This window comes from Echiichthys vipera (genome assembly GCF_963691815.1).
Source record: "Echiichthys vipera genome assembly, chromosome: 1".
Lineage (NCBI taxonomy): Eukaryota > Metazoa > Chordata > Actinopteri > Perciformes > Trachinidae > Echiichthys > Echiichthys vipera.
In genome coordinates this window covers 3,316,084-3,335,007 of record NC_139826.1, presented here as the reverse complement: position 1 = coordinate 3,335,007, position 18,924 = coordinate 3,316,084, and the positions used below count along the sequence as shown (strand labels likewise).

Below are 18,924 nucleotides of genomic sequence, written 5' to 3'. Positions count from 1 at the left end.
GTCTGGACAGGCAGAAACAGAAAGATTTGGAAACACTGCTCAGCCTGTTTTAGTTTGAAAATTCCAGGTTGTTCTTCAGTCTGGACAGGCAGAAACAGAAACATTTGGAAACACTGCTCAGCCTGTTTTAGTTAGAAAACTCCACGTTGTTCTTTAGTCTGGACAGACAGAAACGGAGACGTTTGGAAACACTGCTCAGCCTGTTTTAGTTAGAAAACTCCACGTTGTTCTTTAGTCTGGACAGACAGAAACGGAGACGTTTGGAAACACTGCTCAGCCTGTTTTAGTTAGAAAACTCCAGGTTGTTCTTTAGTCTGGACAGACAGAAACGGAGACGTTTGAAAACTCCAGGTTGTTCTTTAGTCTGGACAGACAGAAACGGAGACGTTTGAAAACTCCAGGTTGTTCTTTAGTCTGGACAGACAGTAACATTTGGGAACACTGCTCAGCCTGTTTTAGTCTGAAAACTCCAGGTTGTTCTTTAGTCTGGACAGACAGAAACATTTGGGAACACTGCTCAGCCTGTTTTAGTTTGCAAACTCAAGGTGGTTCTTCAGTCTGGACAGGCAGAAACAGAGACGTTTAGAAACAGTGCTCAGCCTGTTTTAGTCTGAAAGCTCCAGGTTGTTCTTTAATCTGGACAGGCAGAAACAGAGACGTTTAGAAACACTGCTCAGCCTGTTTTAGTCTGGAAACTCCAGGTTGTTCTTTAGTCTGGACAGGCAGAAACAGAAATGTTTGGAAACACTGTTCAGCCTGTTTTAGTCTGAAAACTCCAGGTTGTTCTTTAGTCTGGACAGGCAGAAACAGAGACGTTTAGAAACGATGACGCAGACCCTCACGTCAGTCAGTCTTATCAGTAAGGTAGGCTGACGTACCTTTTGTGATTTTTGTCCTGACTGTGTGGTACTCCTTTCTCTTTGTCATGACCTCCTATGGTGATGGATAATGCTCCTGGTACTGCTCAAATGTCGGCGTGTTTACTTTTGACACAACTGTTTTCTACCGCCGTAACCACCTTATACTTGTGTTTTACTTTCATCAACAGTTCCACCTCGTGGTCTCTCCAAGAAAATACATCTCTGCTCTGACTTTTTACTGTTGCTTTTCTTCCTCTAAAGTATTTTCTGTATTTTTAACCGCAGACTAAAGACAAGCTGCTTCCTGTTTACACCGGCACACACATGCCCACGGTATATCAATGGTCGTGTTTTCAGGTACGATATGTGCGTTGATCATTTCAGATATGGAGTTGGAGAATATGGAGAAGTGCTTGTGTGGACGGAGATCATGTTTGTTTTGAAATGCCGTTTTAAACAAAAAAAAACGTAGTAATGTGGATAGAGCCTCAGGCTCTCTGCCGATAACCTTTAATGGGTTTCCATGTTGCTTCAGAAGAATACGATATAACCAGATGCCAGCATCAGCAGCTCTCATGTCTCTGGCTTGGAGACTGCATTAGCTATCAGTAAGGTTTTGTAAGAAGAGATTTACCTGGATGTCGAGTGGACTGCTACACAGTCTGTCTGGGTAGGCCTTGTGCAGGTCAGACACTTTCTCCCAGTCTCCAGATCCCCTTTCATCATCCCTGTCAAACCATTCTGTCCACTCTGCCTCTGTGAGAAACAGACACACACACACACACACACACACACACACACACACACACACACACACATAGAGAGAGACAAAAAAAGCTCTCAGTTCAGACATCCAAGCGGTAGATATTGGACTAATCTACATCAAGGCTTTGACTTGTAGTCCATTTTGGCTGTCAGAGAGCATTTGTAGCAGAATAATTGAAGGGCTCTCTCCTCCCATTATGTTCTCTGGCTGCCACAGAGGGGGATGTGCATTAGACTGGGCTTGAATTTCAATCTGATGCTCGACACATACAGTGTGTGCATGTGTGCACGTATCAATATTTGAATGCTGGAGCCTGGCAATTTCATTAAAATAGCTGCTATCTGATAGGAGATGAGAAGCATCTAATTGGAATCAGCCTTGAACCCGTGGTAAAGGAGGGGTCAATAACAGCAGCATGCCAGACAGCTGGGTACGAGGCAGACGTATTGATGAGAAAATTATTTTGTGATGATATCACCACAGCTGATCAATTACAGCTCAGGAAGAATTTAAAGAGAGTAAAGTAGTTTGGGCTTTGGTTTTGTTTGCTATAGTGATTGAGATCCTGCAGTGGAATCATCCTCTCAACCTCTAAAAGAAAACCACAGAAATGTTGGTTAGTATTTTCATGATCCACTCCTTTGAGGAGAGAGATGCACTTTGCAAACACTGCCACGCAAATTATGACTCCAGCCTGGGTAGTCTGATTATTAAATACAGCACTGGCCCTGAGAGTCAAACCCAATTAATGGGGGACACCTTTGTGTTGTCATGACTTCATATACTGTGAAAAATAATTGATGTAGCTTCCGGGTCTGAACTTGGTTACAACACTGGCTCCAAAAAGAAGTCTGTTTGTATAGAGGTCAATGAGAAAACCTCAGTAAACATCTTCCTAATTAGTTTATGTCTCACTCTCTAGTTTCAAGTCTTCTTCAATACAGCACCATGTTCATTTACTAAATTATGGCACTTTGTTATAGCCATGAACTTGTTTTTGGGTGTTGTCTGTGTAAAAGTCACTTCAATTCTTTACAGTTAATTGTAACATTTTGGTCACATAAAAATGTATTTTTCAGCATTTGGTTGCACGTTGCTAACAAAACTAACCCTAACTAGCTAGTGATGTAAGGGAAACTGCTTATTTTCAACCAACTATGTTTCACTGCAGCTTGGACAGTACAGGTGGGTGAGCGGAGATCCTCGCTCACCCGCTGGCAATAGTCCATTGGGTGACTTATGTTAGCTGCTTAGCTCCATCCGATCATATCTGGAATTGCAAAAACATCTAAAAAAAAGATGTTGACAGTCAAAATACCATTCCATGAATGTTGCTGGATATGGCCCCACCCCTCAGCCTTGCAGACATTTTTTTCCAGTGACCACTCGCAATACTACTTCTACAATTGTAAATTATGACTCTTTCTACTATGCATTTTTAACCCATGTATTTTTTTGTTCTTGTAAAACTGTCCTCAAACCCAGAAAAGCATTTTAAAAACCTCATCCAAAGTTTAAGGTCTATGAGCTGAGCGGGAACTCACAGGTGGGGTCAGCAGGAGAAACTCTTCTGTGCATTTTCAGTGGGGCTGCATATCACAGAAGTAAAGCCAAAAGCCAAACAAGCATTTCTCATTGAGTAGGCGCCATTTTCAATCCAGCATCCAGCTCTAATAATACATCAATGTGCCAAACTCAATGCTTCAAAATAGTAGTCCACAAACCAATGAGTTATCACGGTGGCTATGTCCTTCTCTATTATACAGTCTATGTGTAGTCTTGGTGCATGTATGTGTGTATGTGTGTGTGTGTGTGTGTGTGTGTGTGTGTGTGTGTGTGTGTGTGTGTGTGTGTGTGTGTGTGTGTGTGTGTGTGTGTGTGTATAGAGAGAGAAGAGTTACCTTGCACCCACTGGCTGCTGGTAGTGATGGTGAAATGCTCCTCATAACTCGATTGAAAAACATAAGTGCTCCGGGCTTCTGAGGAGGCCTTGGTCCCTGACAACATACACACAAACACACACACACACACACACACACACACAAACAAACACAAATACACACACACACACACAAGCACGCACACAGACACACACACACACGGTGACATCACTTACAATATGTGATTTTTTACTACATACATAAGATCAGATTTGTAGGAAAAATGGAAAAATTATTCCTACCTTGATAGACAGCATGACCCTCCACAACAGAAGTAGTGTCTCCTTTTGTCACTATAAAGGTCCAGGGATGACTGTCGAAAAAAAAGATATGAGATATGAACAAAAGAGATTGGATAGAGGAGAGGAGAGGTGAGGTAGGAAAGGCAGGAGAAGAAAAGAGAGAGGACAAAAAAGAGATAGGAAGACAGAGAAAGAGAGTGTGACATGAAGACAGAACTGGAAGCACACACACACACACACACACACACACACACACACACACACACACACACACACACACACACACACACACACACACACACACACACACACACACACACGACATGACACTTGTCAGAACACACAGATGGTGGCATTATATTTCTAATAAAGAACATGGGGAAGTATCCAGGCATTGAACAGTCAAGAGAGGTTTGACATTGTTAATGGGGAGATGGAGACCTGCAATTTTGGAAAAAATATGGTGTCAGTGATGAGACAATATAGCCAAACAATCTATTGGTCCCCTATTTTAAAATACAATATTCAGCCTCATTTTACTGTGCATCACACATGACATTTTTAACTTGAACATTGTATTGTTAAATAACAAAATAAGACAAGCATCTCAAATATATATGTTTAATATCATAACTTGGGCTGCAACTAACAATTACTTCCACAATTAATCTGTTTATTTCTATTCAATTAAACATGCGTGGTGTCTAAAGTGTCAGAGAATAGTGAAACACACATGATTATTATTCCTCTGAGGTTTTTGTGGATGTGCGCACCACCACTAACTTCATAGTCTAAAGCACCCATCACATTTCCCCAGAATCCATGTGATGTCTGACAAGTTCTTTCTGCTTTTTTTCCAAAACAACTGGCCAAAACACAAACATTTCAATTTACAATTAAACAGAGAAAAGCAGCATATCGTCAAATTTGTGAAGCAAATGTTTGCCATTTTTCCTTGATAACCTACAGGGCATTAACACCCCTCTCACGCAACAGATAATGAATTCCTGTTTCTGCAGCAGCTCCGTCAGACTCGTGTCTCAGCTGCGTCTCACTGTCGTTAAAGCGGCCCAAAGCGTTTATTTACACTATCTATTTTACCAACAATATGTGCGTACATGCTGGTATGGTTGATCCTCAATAAAAAGGCTGTGGGTGGAGCCCAGCAGCTGGGAGGTGGGACACGAGTACACTGAGGAGCTGCAGTCTTTATTTATGGGCAAACTGTACCCTATATTTACTGACAATTTCACCATCTGTCATTGTCAGCCCTGCTGCTGGATGCTTTGAAAATGCAGGCCAGTTGGAACCTTTAGACCTTTGCTTCATTGGCGGATAAAAAGTGTCAGCCTGCAAACGTGACATGATCGAAATGTTGGCTGCGGTCAAGACACAGCTTAAAGTCCCAGTCGGCAACATTTGTTTGATCATATTCACTGAAGCCGACACTCTGCTCCGATAGAACAACATAAATGAACAAACACTGTTCATCTGCTCACACTGCTATGACTTGCCATGCAAGCTTTTCTAGATGTAAAAAGATCATCCACTCTTCTCCAGACTGGCTCTCCTACTCCATCATATGACAGTGATGAACAGACGGTTCAGCCAATCATCTGTCAGGTACATTTTGAAAAAGGCCTGCCCCCTTTTCAAACAGCCAATGATGGCTTCTCAGATGGTTCTGGTGTGTCAGGCTACAAAAACAACTGAAAACCACATCTGTATTAGTTCTCCACATGAGTTTAAATCCATTTCTTGCTGAGGTGTGTGCTGTATTTTTCTGTTGCCACCAACCCCACTGTGGTAGCTGCAGTAAACATATGCAAATTACATAACTGGGAATATACACCATCTCATAAATTCCAGCTTATTAAAATGTCTCTGGGTGCGCCACATATTACACAGCCTCTCTCTCCAAATGACACCAGTGTTTGCCTGTTTGGCAACAGTGTGGAGACAAGGCGACAAGAGTCATTAGGCAGGAATCCCTCTGCCGCCCCACCATCGCTCCCATCCGTTTACTCTGTCCTCTACAGCATCCACAACCACGGAGCCAAGTGAAAATTGGGAAATGAAAATTTAACTTGTGCTCTGTCCTCATGATGTTATGAATCCCTCTCAGTGTTTCTCCTCAGAAGCATTAAGTTTCAGGAGACCGCCTAGCTTGGAAGCTAACCACAGGGCCTCCATTGCCAAGACTCACCAGCATCTTCTTTCAGCCCACAACAAGGTCATTGTCGTAGCACTGTGAAAAACAAAGCACATCCATACCAGCTTGTGGTTTACTATGCAAAGTTGCCTATCCACCAGTTGTTTTTTTTATGAAAAACAAGAGCACAGTTGAGTCTTGTTTGAGGAATGTGTCAGTGTACAAGTCTACACATTTTTATCCACTCCCATAACCCTAATATCAGAAACTTTCTCCAGGGGTGTTGTTACATGCCATAATTCAGTTTCCATTTCCCATGCATTCCTGACATTTTATCTCCCTCTCACACACACACACACACACACACACACACACACACACACACACACACACACACACACACACACACACACACACACACACACACACACACACACACACACACACACACACACACACACACACACACACACACACACAAGCTTTTTCCCCTAAACACTCTCTGCAGATACAGCCTGGGCTTGACATTAGCACCCGGCCACCTGCCAAATGTGGGTAGAATTTGACAGTGGCGTGCAACAGTTCGGCATGGTATCATTCACTTTTCAATACTGATACCTCGACTTTCAATACGAAATTTATACAGTACATTTTAACAAACAAAGTTACAATATTTTGGTGAATGATGGTACAATCAGCGTAGTGTGTGTGTGTTACATGCATGAGGGTGCGGGGAGTGGGGATGTCAAGGTTTTTTTTTTTATTTAATTTTATTTTAATGTAAGGCACTTTGGGTTGCATTTTTATATGTGTGAAAGGAACTATGTAAATAAAGCTACAACAACACACAGCCCTGTCTCTGGCTCAGACACAGTGTTTTTCCTGCAAGCCTCTACAAAGATGTGTTGTTTGACAGCCAATCAGCAGCATTATCAGATCTTGGTAGCATGCTGCATGCTTGTTGGCTCCCTAACGCTCATGAGATTTAGTTTTCAGGTATTGAATGACAAAGAATTTTTCAGTAAAAGTATCAAAGTTCAGTACCCAGTTTTAACACAGTCAGCCTTTTAGCCACTTTATTTACCTCCATCACTGATTACCTCAGCTACATTATGTTAACGTGGTGGTCATTAGGATGCCTTAGTTAGAGAAACTTACGTTATATTTCACAATAACACCAACAGACAGGGGCACTCTTCATGAGGTAAAGGTTTGAATCCAGCAGACATGGGCGCTCTTCATGAGGTAAAGGTTTGAATCCATGTAGACCGTGCGGCCGCAGACATGGGCGCTCTTCATGAGGTAAAGGTTTGAATCCAGCAGACATGGGCGCTCTTCATGAGGTAAAGGTTTGAATCCATGTAGACCGTACGGCCTCAGACAGGGGCGCTCTTCATGAGGTAACGGTTTGAATCCATGTAGACCGTGCGGCCACAGACATGGGCGCTCTTCATGAGGTAAAGGTTTGAATCCATGTAGACCGCAAGGCCTCAGACAGGGGCGCTCTTCATGAGGTAAAGGTTTAAATCCATGTAGACCGTACGGCCTCAGACAGGGGCACTCTTCATGAGGTAGGTTTAGTCTTTTTCCAAAATTGAAGTTTCCCACTGCTGTTGGAGCAGCAGAGAATTGCACAGGTTCTCCCCGGCTTCCTAGACACCGTTGTCAAAAGTAATGCTGCATAAAAAGAACAGGTAAGAGTAGAAAAGGTTCACTTCTAATGACAGCACTGAAACACACTAAGAGCTTGCCGGATTCGTCTATAGATCTTTTCAAAGATGTATACATAAACATTCAAAATGTGCCCTGGTTTATTTCCTCTTCGAGTTCATCTGAATGACATAAACTGAAAGGAAGTTAACAAGGGCCAAGGCTGCTGCCTAGAAATGGAATTCTGTTGAAAATTTTTGGACAAGAGTTTCATTAAAGAAGGAGAGAGTGTGTAACCCGACTCCACAGATGGTTTTGTGTAACAAAACATCTGAGAAGGCATCATTAGAAACTGATTGGGAAAGGGCAAGGGCTTTGAAGACTGGCAGATGACTGATTTAACCATCTGTCTGTCAAACTCTCGCCAAAGAGAGGAGACAGAAAACATCTTTTCCATCAAGAAAAGCCTTCAGTGTTGTTCTCTACCTTTAATAAAGAAAAACTTTCAGATCAAACTGATGCTTTAGCAGCATCTTAGCTAACCTCTTTAGGAGCCGCCATTGTTGTTTTGAACGTGCCACACCAGTTGCTGGTGTGCTTGAATGACCACGAGGGCTCGCTTTAAAGCATCAATCTTGTGTCACACATGTACATTAAATGACATACATCCTCCCTTGTGAGTGTATCAAGGCTTGCTTTAGTTGTATGTCTACATCTTGGCTGCTAGATAGGGCAAGTTCTTCCACTTGACCAAATATTTTTCTCAGGAGTCGGTGGGGGCCGAACCAGAGCCAAAAGGATATATATACAGTATATATATGGATATTCTGTATCTATATATAGTATATCCCTTTAACTCTCGTATATGTGGTCCAGTACAACAAAAGATAAGTTATTATGAGAATAAAAAGGCAGGCAGTTGCATTCAGTAGATTGTGCAGGTGTATATGGGAGATAGTGTATTGATAATCATTAGGTAATAAAAGGTCCCAAAAAGCTGCAGGGATTAATTAGAAACAAAACTATACACTGTGACTTACCTGAGGTTGTAATGTTTTCTCATTAATTCACAGCAATCGATGACAATAAAAAACTAGCTCCAGACAACATAGTGCTGGGAGCTTAGATAACCCATTTTCTTTCCTGACGTGGTGTGAGCTGAATACCTATGAGTTTGAAGTGAAAGAACTGAACAGAGATGTTGAGCTCATAGTACTGATCAGCAGGTTGTAACTACCATATGTTGTCATACTGATTCACCTATACATACTTTTTTTGTTATAAACATTAGTTTTGTATTTGTTTCAGAAAAATTAAAATGTCAAAAGTTGGCAGAGGATTAAGGGATGTTATTTAATTTTTAAATAAAAATATTTCAGGAGCTCACCGAAACCCCAGACTACGGATGTGCTGGCTGCCCAGCCTGGAGAGGCTCTTCTTGGCCAAGTCCTCCAAGTTGTTGGAGCCCTCATCATTGACCACCATGGCCAGTATGAGCCCCGCCTGCACATCATCCACATACTTTGCAAGGCGACGACTCTCATCCTTACTACGATATGTGTCAAACCTGTGGGAGTAGATGGAGGTTCAAAGAGGAATAGGGAAAGAAACCAAATGATTACTGTTCACCCCAAAACAAAGACGGGCTAGAAAACCCATATGTACTATGATGTATATGACGCCGGTGGCTTCGGTGTTATTATTGGTAAATGGTGGAATTGAATGAGCTAGGCTTGACAAGTATATAGGTAGTAATTTAAGAATGGAAATCAAGTATATGTACAGCTCTATATATAACCGGGGAAAAAACAGAAAGATGGTTGTTCTGTAGTCTCAAACACTGTGCTGCGGCAGTTGAAGATGCTCTACGGTAAAATTAAGAGGTTAAAAGTGGTGTTCAAGAGACAATTAACTCCAAGGTGGACAGCTGGCACTACTTGCTGGAAAAGGTAGAGTCCCCAAAGAATGAGAGCAGAAACAAGGGAGGCTGGCCTGGGATGATAAAGGTGAAATTTGGGTGGACGTGCTATTGGATGAAATATATATAGAACTACGGAGGCTAAAATAACCTCGCATGAGCGCAAGATAAAAAAAACAAGACCAAATAGAAGTTGAACTACTGATGACATCTACAAGTTAAAACACTATCCCGCCTAAAAGCAAAATTTGCTGTCTATCTGTTTATAATTATTGTTTAATTGTTCTCTAATCTCTCACTGCAGTTGACTCTGCATATTAACTGTTGTTATAGCCATGTATTGAGTACATTTCATGGCTGTCACCTGTAAGCAGACTAGAAGAGATTAGAAGAGACTGGCTGCAGTCTAAGGCTTTGCTTCCTCTAAAAATTACAAACAGCTATTTACCACAATAAAAGCTGTATATCAATTTGTCTGACCTCCATTTGGAATAAAAAAATATGTGATGGATAATTAAACATGAAAGGATATTAAGGATGACATTTATTTCTACATTTAATATCCCTGCATGAAATAATGCCAGAGCCATTAGAGCAATTTTTGTCTCCTTCGTTACAACCCTGTGGTTATGAGATGTCAGCCACCACATCGTTTCAGCTCTAATTAAGTCTCATGATTCTTCAGCAGTCAAGACGCAGCTTCTGCTTCCAAGGGGACCCTCACCTCTCATCACGCAGCACCTCTCCGGTCTTGGGGTCGATGACGTGGACAATGATGCCTCGGCTCCCCCAGCTTCTCTGGAACAGGTAGTTGTTTTGGTTGCTCTCTCCAGGATGGAGGGTTTTGTTGAGGAACGTCCATGACAGCTTCTTTTTTCCGTGGATCTCGAGTGTCCCTCCTGTCCCCACGCCAATGTACTTCCTCCCAAAGTAGCTGTGTTCCTTACCACTGTCATCCAATCTAAGAACAGTGTGGGAGAATTACAAACATTTTGATAATAATAATAGTTTCAACAAGTGAAATTTGAGGCATGGAACTACAGGCATGCTTCAGTGTTCGCATTCATGGCCCTTATATAGACATCATATGTCACCATATTCATAGTATCATATAGCCAGAGCATGCTCCAGCGCTGGGGTATGGTCTGGCCGGGGTATGGTCTAGCCGCTTCTTATTCTCAGATAGGGGGAAAAGACGTTCTTGCTTATTTGTCTTTCTTTAAACCAATCACAATCGTTTTGGGCGGCCCAAAGCCCAATAATGGAAATGGCAGAAAGGCACATCTGGTGCATCCCTTTATCACAGCACTATACAACTGACAAGCCAGACTACCATATTTGAGATATTTTATCACTTGGTGGGTTTTTATGAAGGCACAAACAAAATGTGCCTTCAAGTGGCATTTGGCAGGAAGGAGTGACGGGAAAAAACAGGGGTGAGTATTGGTAGACAATTTTGGGATTGTTCACAAATCCCATGAAAAGATCAAAACCAACAATGTGTTAGCTTATCTCTCAAATCTTTCTGACTTTCCAACCCTGTAAAGTGCTTTGAGGTTATTGTTAATGTTAGCATGCTAACATGCTCACAATGACTATGCTAGGATGCTGTAGCTCAGGAGGCATAATGTTTATCATCTAAATTTAGCATTAGCATGTTAGTGTGTCAGAGAGTTTATATGTTTGTGTGTGCTGGACACAGACTGTTTTTTGTAACATTTCATCTTCATGTTACAGGGATATCCTTGGCTTTGCAGGTATATTTGGTCATAAACTAAAGTATCGGGCAAATTGATTTGTTTAACCTGATGGTTTGTTACACAGAACCATCTGAGAAGCCAAGATCAGAAACTGTTTGGAAAAAGACAGGCATATTTAAAATATACCTTGCAGGGGATTGGATGAACCATCTGTCTATTAAACTCTTGCTGAATCAGGCAGGAATGGATGGTCACTCAACAGAGCCAGAAGTTGTATGTGATTCACAATATTTTGCAGAGCTGTTTGAACATTTTTACGTTATGTCAGTGTCCAACACAGCTGATTATGTGGAAAAGAAACTGTGTAGAATAATTATTCAAAACAATACGCTTGATGTGCACATAATCATGGAGGGCTCTGTTGTTTTTTGACCACAAAATTAAAACAGCGGTTCTGCCATTATGATTATGGCTTGACACATCACTCCAGTTAGAGATAAGGTTGTTTCTCAACACCATGGGCCTCATTTATCAATCTTGCGTGAAAACGGGCGCAGATCTGAGCGCAGAATTGGTCGTAGGAAAGGACCAACGTGTGATTTATGAAACATTCGTATCTGACCAATCTCAGCGTACGAATAAGCGGGGCCTTGATGAATGCGGCGGCTGAATTTGATCGTCTTTAACATGTTACGCCCCTGAATATTCCAGGTTCGGAGGCCTCGCCCACTGAGGTCAAACACGGAGAGAAGGAACGCAGGTTAGAAAAGAAACTTCTCCAACACACAGATCGGCATCCTGACATCCGAGATGGAGCAAAATAAAGATGTGCTTTTTGTCAGTCTTAAGAATGGAATAAAAGGGCCCCATAAAAACGCTTTATGGAAAAGAATAACGGCAGCGCTCCACTGTGACCCGAGTGCGCCTGTGCGCACTGTTGACAGTTGTAACCCAATTAAAAGCACACACCTTTGAACATATGAATTGCAAGAAAAGCTGGGATTATATTTAGGAAACGCTGGGTCAAATACATTCAACTTGCTCAAAAGATCCATTTCATTCATTTAGTAATTATGGCTGCAGTATATTTCCACAGAACATACAAAAAGGTGTTGTTTTGTGTTCGCTATTATCCAAGTTTGTGATTTTAAACTCTTAAAATAGTTTAAAGACTGTAAGTAACCAATCTTCTGACCGTTGTGGGTTAGCTGTATATAAACTACTCTTTTAGGTGGAAACAACAGCCTTCTGATCCAGAATATCACCTATAATGCAAGGGGGTGCATTTCACGGCAGGGGTGCTGAATACGGCACAACACCGGCGCTCTTGCTCTATAGCGGGGTTTGCCAGCGGGGTTATTAGGTATTCCGTAAGAGAATACCTTTGTCACCTAGAAGAACCATACCAAGATGTTAATCATCTGATACCTTGTTTGATTTAATGCAATTTATCGAGGGTAGCCACCAACCGAGGAGATGACTTTGACTCTGCAGTGCGTCTTGCTGCAGCCACACGCCAACACATTCATTCATTAATTCAATGTCGGGGTTGCGGGGGGCTGGAGCCGAGCTGTTTTGAAATATAAAAGAATCGTGTGTGTCCCCCGGTCACCTGGCCACCACGTTTAAAAGCGATAGCTTGGCATCACAAACCACCTGTGCATTTATCGAGTGGTAGTTTTGGCGATTGATGAGTGCGTAATCATTCATGGATGGTGCCTTCAGACGCACATGAGTACAATCGTTCGCTCCAACCTCAATTTTTATTTTTTTTATTCGTTTTAAGAATCCGTTTTGATCTGTTCTTAATATGTGACTGCTTATGCTTAATGACAGCTGAGGTTTGTTCATTTTTTTCAGACAGGTTTTGCTGTGCTGCACTGTAAATACACAGGCTGAAATGTGCGTACACGACCTCAGTCCAGCCGTGAGATTTGATCGTAGCTCACGCTCACGTCCAAATTGATAAATGCCGACGTTTGCCAGGAAATGGTCGTACGCACGGTACGTTCGTTTGATAAATGAGGCCCCATGTGTTTCAATATGAACCGATATCCAGATTGGATAGCATCAAAAGTACCAAAAGTTATAAGTGTGACAGTCATGGATAAGGGCAATGCGTTGTTGGTTTTGGTCTTTAGATTAAATTTGTCGACATTAGGAAAATCTGAATCTGTGCCGGGCTTATCCTTTAAGGCGAAATTCCGGTGTAAAATCATCCCAGGGTCTTTTTCGGGAAATTTGGTCATCAAATAAGCCATCGAGACAGTTTTTTTTGTGTATGAACGATTAACGGAGAAATCCCGGCAGTGGCTTGGTTGCTAGCTAACACTGATTAGCTCGGGGCAGCACGGTGAAGGCATTCAAGTGGCTTTTTTAACCACTAATACTGCTTTAAATAACCCCAAACCTCTGCAGTAGCATGATAAGAGTCCTTACACATTAACTGAAGCACCAACATCGTAGTTAGTGAACCCAGAGTTTATTAAAAGAATGTTTTAAAGACTTACGTTTCAATGCCTTCACCGTACTGCCCCGAGCTAATCAGTGTTAGCCAGGTTCGGCTTTTAGCCACCCTACCAGATTTCTCAGTTAATCATTCATACACAAAAAAAATTGTCTCGATGGCTTATTTGATGACCGAATTTGTTTTACAACAAATACTTAATCAGTCCAAAGGAATTTCCTTGACCATATCAGAGAAGGACCACACAGACAAAGTGGATTTTTAATGACAGATGACACTTGGTTGATTTGAATAGTTAAACTGACTAATGTTGTGTTAATATGTTGATTAGCATCATGTCTTGAAAATGAAATTGCATTGCTGCTCATCACTTTGTTTTCATAGTAGACTTCACACAGCTGTACCTTCCAAAAAGGGAGATGGTGAGGTTGCCTTTATAAGGACAGTCAGGGCTTCCGATGTGCAGCTCCCCTTTGTTCCCAATCAGAATGTGTTTTGTTCGTAGCAGTATGGCCCGGTTGGTGTCAGCAATCACCAGCTTTCCTAAAGGGTAGAGAGAGAGAGAGAGAGAGAGAGAGAGAGAGAGAGAGAGAGAGAGAGAGAGAGAGAGAGAGAGAGAGAGAGAGAGAGAGAGAGAGAGAGAGAGAGAGAGAAGGGGAGAGAGAGAGAGAGAGAGAAGAGGAGAGAGAGAGAGAGAGAGAAGGGGAGAGAAGGAGAAAGAGAGAGAGAGAGAGGGGGAGAGGTGGTGATGAAACCTCCTGGCGGGTCATTCATGCCCCAGTGCCCTCAGACTTGTCTTTCTACCATTTTGGGGACCTGGACTCAGGTTGTCAAAACTCACACACACACACACACACACACACACACACACACACACACACACACACACACACACACACACACACACACACACCAGATGTAGCTAACCACCTGTGTTAGGTCTGCAGTGTAATGATTCCAGCTCAGTGGTGAAGTGGTGAATAGCTGTTGAACTTCAAACATCGCCTCCTGCATATGTTCCTACTGTTAAGGCAATCTGATTCACTTCAGTGAGTAGGTTTGGATGTTACTAATGAGTTGGTAGCCAAACAGATGCTGCACCAATGAGCCAATGCTATCAAACACAAATAAAACATCTGATGATGAGCTGATGTGAGTGTGAATGTTCTGTTGAACAGTTAAACACACAGTTTGTCATTTCTGCTACAAGGGATCTCTCAAGGGGTACATATTAGCTTGGTGGCTGGTATGAGCAACTTATTAGTATATAGCATTTAGCATGGCATAGCAAATCATAGTGAGCTGGATCTGGGTCATAGTATCCCAGGGTCCCATTCTTGATATGGGCTAAACTAACATTGTAAGAGATAAGTAGATTTAAATTGCAACTGTCAAGACTGTCAGTATCCTCCTCTCTACCTTTCGTGTGAGTTTGTCTCCCTCTGTCTGTGTTTCCCTGCATGTGTCTCCCTCTTGTTTTTTGTCGTCCAGGTCCGGTAGGTGTGTTACCCCCAAGCTGCATCATGTTACGCTGATCACCTGGTAGACTACTTATACCCTGAGCTGACAGGCATGCAGCGCCGGACCGTTGTATTCCTTCATTGGTAAAACTATTCCCCCGGATTGGCATTCCTTTTCTCATTGTGGTTATCACGCTCCCGTCGTTAAGTATATTCTAATGTTGTGTTTGTTTTCTGTTCTCTCCGTAGTTTCCCGTGTTCCTTTTTCCTCGACCGTCTCGTTCTTAGTATTCCTGTTTCCAACATTTTGTTTGTAGTTGTTATTAAACATTTGTTTGTACTTTTATTCCATGTCCGTGTCTGCATTGGGTCCAGTCTTTTTGGTGTTATCTCTGTACCGTTCATGACAGCAACAGAACAAAGTGGCATGAACAATGCCGTCACTGTGGAAATATCAATGTCTAAAGCTAAAAAAACTGTCTTGCTCACAAATTTGAGGGCATTCATCAGTAGGCTTTCAGCTGTAGGTGATTTAAACATATGGACCCAGGAAAACATAAATTAAACATACCTAGGGCATAAAACATTGCTGAGAACATAAACCCCTTTGAAAGGTCCTTTATGTGCCATATTAAGAGGATATTGAGCTAGGCAACACAGGAGGCTTGGAACATGGATGTGCTCTCTCTGGATCGATATATAAAAAATATCATATCAATAAATTAGGTCTCTGCTGAATTAATGTGTTGCAAAATGGCATGCAATGAATTAAAAAATGATGCTGTATTACTGCTATTGAGTATAATTCCCCAGAATTTAGAGGGGGTAAAGGGGATATGATGTCATTGACAGGCGAACAAATGTAACAGACAGTTACCTTGAATAAAATTATAGATTTCACTGGTTAAAATTGTTGAAAATATTTTAGGTAATACAAATACACAACTCAGCAAAATATATAACAGGTCTAGTTGTTTTTATACATCTTAATGCAGAAATGTCACATACCTATCTTTAAAGACAGTGAAATAATTCTAATACTATGTCCCTATGATAACTATGTTAACACTTATCTCTTATGTTTAAGGGTTTTAATATCAAAATCCCTTTCTTTTCCCTTCACGTAACATGTTACAGTATTTCTGGTGACTCATCTTGAACTCTGGGCCATAAGTTTATGCGATCAAATGTGATTTAGGGAGACTAGCTAAACCCACCCGTCTTAGACTGCAAGCGTGTTGTATCTAACACCAATATCATAAAAGGAGGTTAAAACTTTTCTTCTTTAATCAATCAATTAATTTGTCACAGGAATTCTTATAAGATACAATTCCATTGACATGTAATCCCATCAGTTTGTGCATACTGTAGTATAACATGCAGTATATATGATTGGGGGGAAGGGTGGCTGAGGTTTTCTACAGCACAAGGTGTCTCTTTACCACTCCATATCAGCCATGCTGTATTGTAAGCCATTTGTTAAGCCCCACCCATGTTTTAGCAACCCATAACTTTACCCCACCAACATATTTTGTTTCACTCAGAAATATGTCACATTACATTAGATAAAGAAACTATCACTTCATTGTTACTCCTGCTACTTCAATAACTATTAGTCATTTATTCTGTCACTACTTTTACAAATTATAAATTATAAAATTTGTAGCCATAAAAACACCATCAGTGGTATGTCTTGCTGTATCGTAGCTGCTATTGCCCCTACTCATCATTTTTGTCATAATTATTTTCATTTTCATGTTCTGTCACCTTGGATGTGCGTGTTCCTGCTGTTCTGCTATGCAGACTGCCATAACATGTGGGTCATGTTCACATTACTATAGATATTGTTATAATTACTGTTACTCGCTGGCTGCTTGCATCTCTGGAAGTGTGTCAGTCTCTCTGTCTTTTGTCTATCTTTGTGTTTCTCTCTTTCTCTCTCCTTTTCTTCCTCCCCAACCGGTCAAGACAGATGGCCGTCCTCCACAGAGCTGTGTCTGTCCCGACGTTCCTGCCTGTTATAGGGAAGGTTTTCGTTGCCACCGTACTCTATGGGGGAATTGCTGGGTCTATGCCTACTCTGTAAAGTGTCCTGAGATAACTTTGGTTATGATTTGGCACTATAAATAGAATTGAATTGAATTGAATTGAAATTGAATTGTGAATCTAACAGGGTACAAAATTAGCGCCTCCCACGCAAATATGCAAGTGGCTGGTAGATTTGCTTCAGTCACCAGCCAACATATGCAATGGTAATCTATTGAGTGGCTGATAAAGTTTGAACATTCACTAGCACTTTGGCTGGTGGACAACACATTCAATTTTGCGGCATGGGCTATAAAAAAAGACAAGCGAAGATGGATTTGTCTAGCTGACCTCCACTGAGAATCTCAATGGAGTGGACCGTAGCTGAAGTTGTGAGGAGGACCTTCCTGCCATAACCAATGGTAACACGGTGGTCTTCACTGTGTCCTGGCATCCATGGCTGCAGTCCTGGCTCCTTATCCGGACACACTGTAGGAGACAGAACATACATTTTTTGAAGAAAATGGCATGTCATGCCAATCCATGACACGTTGGATGTAATCAATTAAATGTAAAGGAGGAAAATGAAATGTGAGCATCTGTCTCCACAGTAGATCATCTGGCAATGATCTTGAACCAGAGATGTGGACCTGAGACTCGGTGACTTGGACTTACTATAAATTAGTAATAGATGGTAAAAGGTTTAGAAAAGTCCCACACAGCTTTCCCTGCAGCACCAAAACATTTTGCAGATTTCAGGGAGCAGGGGTCAGGGGGCGTGTGTTGTGAGTGCAGGCACGGGTAAAACCGACTAGCCTGCAACTTGAAGAGAAGAGAGACAGAATGGTTTGTGTTTCTATCTTTCCCGGCTACGAAACAAAAATGAAAGGTTATAACCCAGAAACTTTTCATAGGCTGCCATTGCGATACGATGGCCGTGCTCTGATAAACCAGTGGCTTATTGTTTTGAATCTGGACATTGAGACGCTGAGGCAGAGGGATTAGTGTGTCTGCAGCAAACCACCATGTTCACGTGTTTTGCTGGAATAAATCATCACTGGGCTCCTTCCTTTTGGATTGACTTTGGTAATCCACTTGAATGGACTTTACTATGAGAGGAGCTGTTACAGGGGCCTGTAGGTAAGTCTTTAAAACACTCTTTCAATAAACTCTGGGTTCACTAACTACGTTGTGGGTGCTTTGTTTTCTGTGTAGGGACTCTTCCCATGCTACTGCAGAGGTTTGCTGTTATTTTAATCAGTACTTTAGCTTATCCGTGTTAGCTGCGGCAGGCTGTTAGCGTCTCTCCGTAAAATCTACGTTAATAGTTCATACACCAAAAAAAATTGTCTCAATGGCTTATTTGATGACTGTATTTGCCTAAAAAGACCCTGTGATGATTTAACCCTGGAATTTCACTTTAAGTTTTTTGTTTGGTGACCTTAAAAAGGTTGGGATATTTTTAACACTGAGAAGGAAATAAGGAAATACATTTTAAACTTACTTTTATAAAGTAATTCGTTTTTGTTGATTATTTACTTAAGTGAATATCAGTCATTATAATAGAAATTCAGTTATTGTCATACTTTTTGCGCAGGTAAGATAAGTTGACAGGTACGCTGTTTTTTTTTCTTTATAAAGACCAGACACCAGGTAAGACTGCAGAATCTTGGGAGGAAAAGGGACTTGCCTCAAGTAAAGACTTGACTTGCTTTAATTGACTTTCCCAAGAAGAAATGACTTG

At 41.5% G+C, this 18,924-nt stretch overlaps 1 protein-coding gene across 3 annotated transcripts in view; it reads right to left on the bottom strand.

Annotated features, from left to right (window-relative positions):
- Nucleotides 1–18,924, bottom strand: part of cemip (cell migration inducing hyaluronidase 1) — a 255,839-nt gene that overhangs the window by 101,760 nt on the left and 135,155 nt on the right. For all 3 annotated transcript variants that reach the window (XM_083918244.1, XM_083918245.1, XM_083918246.1), the window contains exons 3-9: nucleotides 17,532–17,669; nucleotides 14,100–14,238; nucleotides 10,253–10,489; nucleotides 8,998–9,177; nucleotides 3,809–3,879; nucleotides 3,528–3,623; nucleotides 1,495–1,616 (exon numbers count right to left, since the gene is read on the bottom strand). In XM_083918244.1, coding sequence (XP_083774370.1) covers nucleotides 1,495–1,616; nucleotides 3,528–3,623; nucleotides 3,809–3,879; nucleotides 8,998–9,177; nucleotides 10,253–10,489; nucleotides 14,100–14,238; nucleotides 17,532–17,669 — 983 coding nt within the window. The remainder of the gene's footprint in view (nucleotides 1–1,494; nucleotides 1,617–3,527; nucleotides 3,624–3,808; nucleotides 3,880–8,997; nucleotides 9,178–10,252; nucleotides 10,490–14,099; nucleotides 14,239–17,531; nucleotides 17,670–18,924) is intronic.